Below are 12,518 nucleotides of genomic sequence, written 5' to 3'. Positions count from 1 at the left end.
GCCATTCCAAGCCAATGAAATTTATCTTTATATAAAGTGCTGTCTCATCCACAAGCGAATATATAAAGACACGATTCTTCACGAGATCCCAGTTACAAAACTTTTTTCACCGATTCAGCATTGAATTGTCAGCGTCTTTGACAAACTACAAATATTCATACAAAATACAACGTAAGGTTGATTAAATATATCAATTACATTAGGTACGTGTAAATTTTTTCTTTATAAGATATATTATCTTTAATTTACATGATTTATTTTAAATAAATTTATGACGGCATACATTTTTTTTTGCATCACGTTTGTTTTCTTAACTCTTGGGTTTAAAGTTTATTAAAATTATTTCTAATTAGTTATAAAAATTAATGAATTAGTTTTATTGAATTTTGAATGAAAAATTGAAGCAAAAAAACGTGATTTTTTGTTGGTCTGGTTGTCTTTTGTTTGAAGTGAAGGATGACGGTATTGATCGCGGCCATTTTGAGTTTCACCTATGCGTAATATTTTTCTTTATTCTTTATGATTTTTTTTTTTTTTTTTCATTTAATTAAATTCTAGTATTTTGTTGATATTAGCAGACTCGGAATTAGTTCTAGTAATTGAAGTCCGTACAAAAATTTTGAATTGAATGTATAAATTTTATGTCGTAGAAAAATATTATGTATTTGAATTTTAAAAACAAAAAATGAAGTTAGTGGGGTGAGCGTAAATGATATTTGAATGCGAGTGTTTACTGATACGATTGAGAGGGATAAAAAATTATTTGGTGAGTCATCTGAATGATGTCAAGATGAGAAACCGATAAATCATATTCATTTTGTCCGGTTATTTATTTTGCTTGTTTTGTTATTTTTTAGGAAAGAAAAATGCAGATCTTTGTTAAAACTTTGACGGGAAAGACAATTACTTTAGAGGTTGAGGCTTCTGATACTATTGAAAATGTCAAGGCAAAGATTCAAGACAAAGAGGGGATCCCACCAGACCAGCAAAGATTAATTTTTGCTGGTAAACAATTGGAAGATGGAAGAACATTATCAGACTACAACATTCAAAAGGAGTCCACACTCCATCTCGTACTCCGTCTCCGAGGAGGAATGCAAATATTTGTGAAAACATTGACCGGCAAAACTATCACCTTGGAAGTTGAAGCTTCTGACACCATCGAGAACGTCAAAGCTAAAATTCAAGACAAAGAAGGCATCCCACCAGACCAGCAAAGATTGATCTTCGCTGGTAAACAATTGGAAGATGGAAGAACTTTATCAGACTACAACATTCAAAAGGAGTCCACACTCCATCTCGTACTCCGTCTCCGAGGAGGAATGCAAATATTTGTGAAAACATTGACCGGCAAAACTATCACCTTGGAAGTTGAAGCTTCTGATACTATTGAAAATGTCAAGGCTAAGATTCAAGACAAAGAGGGGATCCCACCAGACCAGCAAAGATTGATCTTCGCTGGTAAACAATTGGAAGATGGAAGAACTTTATCAGACTACAACATTCAAAAGGAGTCCACACTCCATCTCGTACTCCGTCTCCGAGGAGGAATGCAAATATTTGTGAAAACATTGACCGGCAAAACTATCACCTTGGAAGTTGAAGCTTCTGATACTATTGAAAATGTCAAGGCTAAGATTCAAGACAAAGAGGGGATCCCACCAGACCAGCAAAGATTGATCTTCGCTGGTAAACAATTGGAAGATGGAAGAACTTTATCAGACTACAACATTCAAAAGGAGTCCACACTCCATCTCGTACTCCGTCTCCGAGGAGGAATGCAAATATTTGTGAAAACATTGACCGGCAAAACTATCACCTTGGAAGTTGAAGCTTCTGATACTATTGAAAATGTCAAGGCTAAGATTCAAGACAAAGAGGGGATCCCACCAGACCAGCAAAGATTGATCTTCGCTGGTAAACAATTGGAAGATGGAAGAACTTTATCAGACTACAACATTCAAAAGGAGTCCACACTCCATCTCGTACTCCGTCTCCGAGGAGGAATGCAAATATTTGTTAAAACCTTGACCGGCAAAACTATCACCTTAGAAGTTGAAGCTTCTGACACCATCGAGAACGTCAAAGCTAAAATTCAAGACAAAGAAGGCATCCCACCAGACCAGCAAAGATTGATCTTCGCTGGTAAACAATTGGAAGATGGAAGAACTTTATCAGACTACAACATTCAAAAGGAGTCCACACTCCATCTCGTACTTCGTCTCCGTGGAGGAATGCAAATATTTGTGAAAACATTGACCGGCAAAACTATCACCTTGGAAGTTGAAGCTTCTGATACTATTGAAAATGTCAAGGCTAAGATTCAAGACAAAGAGGGGATCCCACCAGACCAGCAAAGATTGATCTTCGCTGGTAAACAATTGGAAGATGGAAGAACTTTATCAGACTACAACATTCAAAAGGAGTCCACACTCCATCTCGTACTTCGTCTCCGTGGCGGAAATTAAATCATTTGAAATTAATTACGAAATATATGTATTCCATTTTTTTTTCTTTTAAATAAAACAAAAAAATGATTATTAATGATAATAAATCTTTTATTTAAAATTCACAATTCCATCAATCCTCCATTTTCGTTTTCACAACACATTTTTTGTATTTAAACTCCCCGCCATTTAAAATTCCTCATTACCGGTTACCACTTACAGATAGCGCCACCTCGATTGAAGTCCCTTTGAAACTCCTTCGTCATTGGTAGTTCTCCGAAACTTAACCATCAGATGTCGCCTCGATTACCTTCATCATCCCCACTTGTGTTGAAATCTCCTCGTCTCATTGGCCCCCTCAGTCCTCGTCGCCAAACCCCGCCCACCCACTAGCCGTTCGAAAGTGGTAGTTGTGTAGTTTTCGTTACGACAGCCGTTGGTCTCTTCTAATATCTAGTGTTGCCGAAATCGAAGCAACTATTCGATTGTTCACAATCGAATAGAATCGACTGAAGACAATCGATTATGGTAATTAATCGTGTCTAAACAATCGATTATTGAAATAATCGATTTAAAAAAAAAAAAAAACGATTTTTTTCGCTCCCAACTTTATAGTTGCAGAATCGATAGCTTAACAATCGATTGTTGAAAATCGATTTCGAAATTTTATTTTAAAGTTAAGTATCGCCGCGTATTAATATAAGTTTGTATTTTGAAACATAAAATTTTCATATGGTCATTTATATTTAAAATAATAACAAATAAAATACTTTGTTCATGTTTGATAATTTTTTATTTAATCTTTTTAGTAAAAAACAGTTTTAAACGTTTATCATATACGTGTTTTAAACATCATAAATAACTACTAAATAACTGATTATTTTTAAATAATTATCGATTAGTATATCACCACTTTGTTTATACTTAATAATACTATATTGCAACGTTATAAGCATAAGATATTTTTTAACGTTTATTATAAGATTTTAATTAATATCAACGTAATATTATTTCAAAATAAAAGAATAATAAATAATTACTAAAAACCATATTCTTTAAAAATACTGATCAATTGATCTATAATCCCTTTGGTTATGTTTAGTAATATTTTTTTTAAACTTTCTTAGTAAAAGTTATTTTTAAACGTTTCTATGAGATTCTAATCAATCACAAATTTACATATTATAATTTATAATACTAATAAGAGTAATAAATAATTACTCATGACCAGATTATTCAAAAATACTGACTGATTAATCTACAATCACTTCATAGCTACTTGGTTTCAATTTTTTACCAGTCTTTATCATCTAAACATTGCAGAAACAAAATTTTTTGAAATTTATCTGGTTTTATACGATTCCGACGTTTTGTCATAATCAGGCCAGCAGTGGAAAAAAGTCTCTCTGAAGGAACCGACGTCGCCGGAATAATTAAGTATTCTTCTGCAATTTTATAGAGAGATGGAAAAAAACTTTTACGTGAATTCCAATATTGAATCGGATCTTCATTAATTAAAATTGGCGGTTCTTTTAAATACTGTTTTAGTTCAAAATGATGACCAATGTTATTTTCTTCGACAAACTTCATAGATTCCGCAGCTCGTTTTTCGTGATGTTTCCATATACCTCGTAATTTTAAGATTTCATTTTCATTATTAACGACTCGCTGTTCATCTGACTTTTTTAAACTTTGTAATTTGTCATTTACATGAGAAATTGCTTTAGATGCAGCTAAAGAGGATTGAAAATACATTTTTTTAAAACGTGGATCCAATAGCATGGCGATGGCCGGTATTGCATTAAATTCAATTTTATCAAATCGCTTTTTGAGTTCACATTTCAAATTATTTTTCAAATTTTTCGCTACGTCTGATTTACATGATAATGCCTCTAAATCTTCAAATAAATTATAGACTGTTGGTATTATTTTACCACATGTTTCGTACTTTGCACCACTAACATCTCGCGTAACTCCCTCGAATGGTCTTAATAACTCAGTAATTTCTTGTAATATTGCTATATCATTACCAATTATTACATTAGGCGTTTTACTAGTTTGTGAAATCAGAACATTGGTAACGTCTTTTCTTAATAATAAAAAACGATCCAGCATGTAGAATGTGGAATTCCAACGAGTTGCTACGCTTTGAATCAATCTACTTGGCTCATTAAAATTATCACCAGTTATTTTTTTTAGTTCATCTGCTGCATTTACCGATCTCTTAAAATAAGAGACGATATCTTTGACATTTTCTAATAAAAGATCCAAATTTTCAGTTGATTGGATTGCTTTAGTTACGACCAGATTAACAGTGTGGGCCAAACAAGGGAGATGCTTAGATGAACTAAATTTTAATTGGATCGCACCAGTGATGTTCGATGCGTTGTCTGAAACTACAGCCGCAATCGTTGGAAGATTCCACTGTTCACATATATTTTTTAATACCGTGCCCAGATATTCAGCAGTATGACTTTCATTTAAGTCAGTAACGCCAATAATTGATGATGTCAAAGCATCATTGTAAATATAGTGAGCTGTCACACCTAGAAAGCTCTGAGTGTTGGTTGTTTCGGTCCACACATCGCAGGTGATACTTACAACGTTCACATTCAAAAATCTACATTTGACTGCTGAAGAAATTTGATCATACTTATGATCAACCATCCTTGATATTGAATCCCGACCAGGAACCTTGTAGAGTGGCGAGAGAAGCTTCATAAAATTTAAGAATCCTCCTTTTTCAACTGTGCGAAATGGCATGCAGTCTTTAATTATCATATACAAAATCGCATTAGTTATTTGTTCAGCTTTTCCTGTACCATCTGGAAAAAAAATAAATACGAAATAAAATCGATAATAAAAGTTTAGTCATAGTCAAATAATATGCTGATGAAGTGCACAAACCTTGGTATGATTTAACATCTTTTATAACTTGGGTAATTTGTAGCTGCGTGGTCTATAATACAAATAAAGGAAAAATATTAGTTGTTTTTTAAACTTATTCGTAATATTATAGTAACAATAATTAAAATAGCACAATAACAAACCTTGATTGCTGCTGGCTTCTGATTCGTCACTTTTAAATGATCGTTATTATTGTTGTCTGTCGTCTAAAATAAAATTCAACATTTACAATTATGAAATATTATCTTAAAATAATGGATTATCAATTTGTGAATTTATACAGTACCTCTTTATTTTCTATGTCGATTACGGGATCTTTATTTGCATCATCGCAATGATTATTTAAATGAGAGTTTAAATTATTTTCAGGTGGTTGGTCCTTGGATTTTTTAGTTCTTCGCATAACTTCAATTTTATGAATTGACATTAGGTGATTGTGTAGGTTAGTCGTGGTGTTTTTAGACTTGAGGTATTTTTTACAATATTTACACATTCCACCGTCTGAGGTTTTTATAAAATGTCTCCAAATTAAACTACCCATAGCCAATAAAATATTTCGAATACGATTTAATCACTAGTATTAAATTTTTTTTATTCTTTTAGTTCATATTTCCGATTATTCAGATATATAAGCCGAACGAATACGCCATATTTAAATTTTAAAACAATTATACGTTGATTTTATGTTATATATGATATTATAGATATGGTTAGAATTTAAGTAGCTCGCTTATCATCAACGCCATCTAATTTACCCATGGCGCTAAAACTTAAAAATATTTTCTGAATAATTTAAGTATTGTATTTAATTAATAATTTTTTTTTCTAAAAAATCGATTTTTTCATCGCAACTTTAAAGTTGTAGAATCGTTTGAATAAAAATCGATTGTTAAAATCGATTGTTGTTTAATTTTTCAAATAGCATAAAACTTTGATCTACAAAATTATAAACTGCCTATATCTTTAATCATTTCGCTCAAGTTGTTTATCATTTCTTTGGCTGTATTAGTCAAAAAATTTTTATAATGTTTGAATTAATGAGTGAAAAAAAAAATCTTTCTTTAATTAATTTTACAAAAAATCGATGTTTAAAAATCGTTTTCAAAAAAAAGAATCGATTTTTTTCAATTAATCGAAAGGCCTACAATCGGTTAAAAAAAATCGACAATCGAAACGAAAACATCGATTGTTCGATTAATCGATTTCGATTGCGCATCACTACTAATATCATCACAAGAGAAAATATCAAAAACGTGTCGGCGCTAATAATGTAACATATTACAATATTTTATTGTTATAATTAGTTTTTCAAAATCAACCATAAATTTAAATCCGTCTTTAAACAACTTGAGTAATTATAAATAAGTTTTATTTAAAATTAAATATCCATTACCCAGCTATAACAATTGATAAATAAATTATACCGATAATAATTATCATCATCATCATCATCATCATCATCAGAGATTCATAGACTTTCAAATAGTGTCGTCAGTTGAATTTATTGAGTAACCTCTATTAAATAATTATAAATAAATATTTATTTCAATTATTTAAACAGACTAAGTGATCGTATTCTTCAAAATCAGTGATAAAAGAATTATATGTTATAATATTAATTAAATTAATAATTTAATTGAATTGAGTGCTAGGTGTTAAATTTGAAAAAAATATAGAAATTTTTAATTTAATCAAAAATTGAAATAAAAGAAGAATTAATATAAAAAAACAACGTTTTATATCATTTAATAAAATTGTAAAATAGAAATGGCGGCGCTGGTGGCAGGTGTCCAGTATGGTTTGTCATCGCAAAGTCATTTTTATGAAAATAAATCATTAATATTTGTTAAATTAACTGATTCAGCTCAACGTGCTATTGAGGATTTTTTAAAAAATCGGGTAAGTTTTTTTTTCACCTTTTTAACCTTCAAATTTTTATTTTTTACTAAAAAATTATTTTTAACCTATTTTACTATTATTCCACTTTGGAGAAATATTAATTCATTTATTTAGTTAATTAGTTAATTTATTCAATGATATATGTATTGACTACTCAGTTGGTTAGTTGGTTAATAAATTTGTTGGGTAAAAAATTATAAGGAGACACTGTAAAAAATAGAGATTACTCTGAGCCATATTTTATGATAATTGAGTATGTTATAAACAAATTTATATGAATATATTTATTTTGTAATAATTACTATATGTAATAATTGGTAAAAAATTGTTTTTTTTTTTTATTTGTAGTAGTTTTATTTTGTTTTAGTTGAGGAATTTGAATTTGAGGTCAATTTTCAGAGTGAGTGGTTTTATAAAACTTGTTTTACTTTTTTTTGAATTTGTTTATTTTTAGATAGTAATTTTTGTTCATTGGATTTCGAAAAAAATGGATCGAGATATTTAACTAGAGAAAGTGAAAGGGCATGAGAAATCGTCAAAGGATCACAGATAGTGTCCTTTGATTAAAATGGAGCATTCTTTTGGAGAATAAATTGTTAGTGTAATTAATTTTATTTTTATTTTTAGTGGGGATTAAAACCGAAGGTTGGAATTAGGGAAAAACTAAATTTAAGGTCATTTTTTTGGTTGGAAAATTTTTTATACAGAAGAATTCAAGAGATTTAGGAAAATATTTTATGAGTGTGAATCTAGCAGACATTAAACAAATTTAAAATTATAAATAAATAGAGTAAATAATTTAAAAAATAATATTTACAAAAAATGCCTTTATTAATTTCAAAATTATTTAAATGAGCATTTTTATTAAGTTTTATTTTATTAATTATTTACTCTATTAATTAATAATTTTAAATTCGTCTGATGTCTGCTACATTCACACTCACAATATTTTGTGGTTTTTCAAAAGTTGAGTAATTGGTTTTTTTATTTTGTAGAATTTACAAAATTTAGTAGAGGCTTGGATTGTAAGAGGAAATTCCAGCTTTAGTTTCTATTGATGAATTGTTTTATAAAAGCATTGAAGAGATTTTGGAAAATTTTTGTTAATTTTTAAAATATTGAAAGAAATAGTTGTTTTTCTTTTTTATAATTTCTGTAGTTGCAGAATTTTAGTAAACAATTTTTTTAATTGAGATTATAATTATTGAGTAAAAAATTATAAAGTTCTTATTTTTATTGAAGATAAATTTTTTTTTTAAAGTGTTTTAGAGATTATAGTTTTTATCAGTAAATTACACATGAAAATAAAAAAAATAAAATAATAATGAACAAATAGACACTGAGAGTTGAATAAATTTTCGTAGGCATTTGAAAATTTTTTTTTTATATCAATTTTAAATTTATTTGTTTAGAAGTATAAAAATTAATAGTTCTGTCGCTTTCTTTATCATCATTTTTTTAATATTTGAGAAAAAATTATTTTTGCTAGAATTTAAGAATTTTATGTTAAAAAAAATTATTAATTGAGGTTATAATTGTTGGAGAAAATTTATAGGTGCACTTATTTTTGTTGGTTATCAATTTTTTAAAAAAAAGTGTTAGTGATTTTGAAAATTTTTTTCATTTTTTAGAATATTGAAGGAAATAGTTGGTTTTTTTTTAAATTTGTTAAACCAAAAAATTTAGTTGAGGTTACAGTTATTAAGGAAATTTTTAAGAAATATTGAATTTTCTTTCGAAAATTTTCTTTAAAGAAATTTTGTAGAATTATTTGAGTTTTCAAAATATCGTAGTGAATAATTTATTTTTCGAAATAATTTGTAAATTTTAAGATTTTTAGTTAAAATTCTATAGCTGAGGTTACGATTGTTGGCAAAAGTTCTACGGGGTTTTTAGTCGAGAAGTTTCCTGGAATAAAAAAATAAAAAAAACAGGAAAATAGATTTTTATAAATATTCTTTAATTATAAAAAAATGAATAATTTATTTTATAGATTTGCGAGTTTGAAGTAAAAAAAAATTAAGATGACGTTGTAGTAGTTGGTAAAAATTTTAAAAGAATTTATTTTTATTGTTGAAAAACATCCTAAGATGTAATGAAAAAAGATGACGTTGTCATATATATAAATAGATTCATTTTTAAAATTATTTTTTGAAGTATTAAAGTTCAAATTATTTCTAACAATCGCCATAAAATAACTTATCTAACAATTAAACATCGGTATCTTGCTTCGTGATTGTCAATATAAATAATATTTAGACTCAATAAATACGTCTTTAGTTTTTATGAAATGAATCAATTTTAATTATTTTAAATCGTTCAGACATAAAAATTGAGTACATATATTTTAAAATATGTTGAAAGCTTCCTATTAACTATTTTAGATAGTGTAAATTTTAAATGAAATCTGGATTCAATGCGATGTGAATACTCATATCGAGTACTTAGTAAGTATTTGAATACAAGTATTGTATTAATCTAAAATAGAAAATCTGTTAGTAACAAATGGTTATCTAAAGAAAATTCGAATAAATTTCTTATCAAATACATGTTTTAAATTAAGTCGCTTGTACACAGAGAAAGAAAATATAGCAATTTTTACTTCAAAATAAGAGTTAAAATTACTAAATTCAAATTGTAATCTTCAAACGATGTTGAAATTGTGTGACTTTTACTATTTTGAGAATTTAATTTTTAGTTATATTTAGTAATTTTTATTATTTAAATATGGGATTAAATATAAACTGCATTAGTAAACTTGACTATATATTTAGTAAATTTTACTACATTAGAATGGAAATAAATCAAATTAAATTTTTAAGTTTTACAATTTTTTATCATTATTGTTATGATTATTATTATTATTATTATTATTATTATTATTATTATTATTATTATTATTATTATTATTATTATTATTATTATTATTATTATTATTATTATTATTATTATTATTATTATTATTATTATTATTATTATTATTATTATTATTATTATTATTATTATTATTATTATTATTATTATTATTATTATTATTATTATTATTATTATTATTATTATTATTATTATTATTATTATTATTATTATTATTATTATTATTATTATTATTATTATTATTATTATTATTATTATTATTATTATTATTATTATTATTATTATTATTATTATTATTATTATTATTATTATTATTATTATTATTATTATTATTATTATTATTATTATTATTATTATTATTATTATTATTATTATTATTATTATTATTATTATCTATATTATTAAGAGAATAAAGAAAATTTTGTTCCCGGCATATCTATATGATAGAATTGGTTAATGTTATTAAATTTGATGTCGTTAGAAAGGTCTTGACTTGAATTTGTGCCTTTTCATAGTTTAAACTCATTTGTATTACCAAATATTGAGATTAATCGATTTATCTAGATCATTCGAATTACATTTAAATTACGCGAGAAAAAAGACGATCGTATTTATTTTTTTTAAATAAATTAATATTTTAATTACTCTGTCACTAAATACGACTGATTATTAGGGTGCTCCGTTTGAAACGAAGATTTTTTTTTTTTCGTTCCCCATCAAAAATCTTGTTCTACATGTAAAAATAAAAATTCAGTGAAATTTTGAGCTCTTAATAACAATTTTAAGAACTGGAACAACGTCGTTGAAGTTTTCTCATGCTAAAAGTATGTAAATTTTGATTCTTTTCTTTTTATCGAATGAAACTCAGCCCCATATTCACGTATCTTATCGTTTGAAAGTTTGCTTGGAAGAGAATTGTATGCTCTTTGAAAATGCCTGTATGTACTTAGCAGTATCTTTAATTACAGCCCTTGTGGAAGCCTTGAAAGTCTAATTTCCTACGAAATTAGTGTTTTTTTGTTGTTAACTTGTAAACGGTTGACTTTTGGGAAAAAAAGTACATGACATTTTTTGTAGGAAATTTAGTATTCTACAAAAAAGTTTCTATAAGTCAAAACTCTAAAATCAATTTTTAAAAAGATATATGAACTTTAACTAAGTAAAATTCAAAATTTATTGAACATTGACATTTAGCTAAAATTTTGAATTTTACTTAGTTAAAGTTCATATATCTTTTTAAAAATTGATTTTAGAGTTTTGACTTATAGAAACTTTTTTGTAGAATACTAAATTTCCTACAAAAAATGTCATGTACTTTTTTTCCCAAAAGTCAACCGTTTACAAGTTAACAACAAAAAACCACTAATTTCGTCGGAAATTAGACTTTCAAGGCTTCCACAAGGGCTATAGTTGAAGGTACTGCTAAGTACATACAGGCTTTTTTAAAGAGCATACAATTCTCTTCAAAGAAAACTTTGAAACGATAAGATACGTGAATATGGGGCTGAGTTTTATTCGATAAAAAGAAAAGAATCAAAATTTACATGCTTTTAGCATGAGAAAACTTCAACGACGTTGTTACAGTTCTTAAAATTGTTATTAAGAGCTCAAAATTTCACTGAATTTTTATTTTTACATGTAGAACAAGATTTTTGATGGGGAACGAAAAAAATAAAATCTTCGTTTTAAACGGAGCACCCTACTGATTATATATAACTATTATATATATAATTAAGAGAAAATAAGAAAAATTTATACTATGCCATGTCTTTTACGATAATCTATATTATTAAGAGAATAAAAAAAATTTTGTTCCAGCCATATTTCTATGATAGAATTAGTTAATGTTGTCAAATTTGATATCGTTAGAAAGATATTGACTCGAATTTGCGCCTTTTCATAGTTTAAACTTTATTTATTGCCGAGTATTGAGATAAATTGATTTATCTATACCATTCGGATGACATTTAAATTACTAATTCCAAAATGACATATTTTTATACTCCCTTGTGTTTTTAGGGAGCTTTTCAAAGCCAAAAGAGCGTGCACAGAAAAAAAAGGATTCATTGACGCAAAATATCTTTACTCGCCCGAAGAAAATTTTTGCATTCAATTCATGATGCATAAAATTTCTTGGTGTACATAAAAATTTTTTGCGGCAAAAAATTCTTTTTTTCTGTGTAATTCGTTAATTTAGCAGTGATATTTGAGCAGTCACGTAGTGACTGCAGGTTGCTCGTTATTATTGTTATTATTTATGTCATCTGTATTGATGTTGGTCTCGATTTTTATTGTTAAAAAATTACTTGTTTAAACCAAAATTCGAATCCTGATCTTTCGCGCGCGAGTCCTCCACAGAAAAAAAGTTGACTTGATTCAAGTGAAATATTC

The 12,518-nt window shown here is 27.2% G+C and overlaps 3 protein-coding genes across 5 annotated transcripts in view; 2 read left to right on the top strand and 1 right to left on the bottom strand.

Annotated features, from left to right (window-relative positions):
• Positions 1–45: 45 nt before the first annotated feature.
• On the top strand, positions 46–2,554 carry LOC130673792 (polyubiquitin). 2 transcript variants are annotated; one of them, XM_057479006.1, is made up of 2 exons: positions 46–203; positions 858–2,554. In XM_057479006.1, exon 2 carries the CDS (start codon positions 867–869, stop codon positions 2,466–2,468), a length of 1,602 nt encoding a protein of 533 aa, XP_057334989.1. In that variant the 5' UTR covers positions 46–203; positions 858–866; the 3' UTR covers positions 2,469–2,554. The 2 variants fall into 2 exon arrangements, with proteins under 2 accessions (XP_057334989.1, XP_057334988.1); XM_057479005.1 differs by lacking the exon at positions 46–203 and adding an exon at positions 640–766.
• A 352-nt stretch (positions 2,555–2,906) lies between these two features.
• LOC130673791 (E3 SUMO-protein ligase ZBED1-like) lies at positions 2,907–6,167 on the bottom strand. Its single transcript, XM_057479004.1, has 4 exons — positions 5,641–6,167; positions 5,498–5,560; positions 5,355–5,406; positions 2,907–5,272 (listed from the first exon to the last, which is right to left on the bottom strand). Exons 1-4 carry the CDS (start codon positions 5,893–5,895, stop codon positions 3,741–3,743), a joined length of 1,902 nt encoding a protein of 633 aa, XP_057334987.1. The 5' UTR covers positions 5,896–6,167; the 3' UTR covers positions 2,907–3,740.
• Positions 6,168–6,555: 388 nt separating this feature from the next.
• LOC130673790 (RNA polymerase II elongation factor Ell-like) overlaps positions 6,556–12,518 on the top strand; it is a 143,368-nt gene continuing 137,405 nt past the window's right edge. For both annotated transcript variants that reach the window (XM_057479002.1, XM_057479003.1), the window contains exon 1: positions 6,556–7,253. In XM_057479002.1, coding sequence (XP_057334985.1) covers positions 7,122–7,253 — 132 coding nt within the window. In that variant the 5' untranslated portion in view covers positions 6,556–7,121. The remainder of the gene's footprint in view (positions 7,254–12,518) is intronic.

Source organism: Microplitis mediator, chromosome 8 (assembly GCF_029852145.1).
Source record: "Microplitis mediator isolate UGA2020A chromosome 8, iyMicMedi2.1, whole genome shotgun sequence".
Taxonomy (NCBI): Eukaryota; Metazoa; Arthropoda; class Insecta; order Hymenoptera; family Braconidae; genus Microplitis; species Microplitis mediator.
Note: the sequence above shows the minus strand (reverse complement) of the source record. Positions and strands in the feature narration are given on the sequence as shown.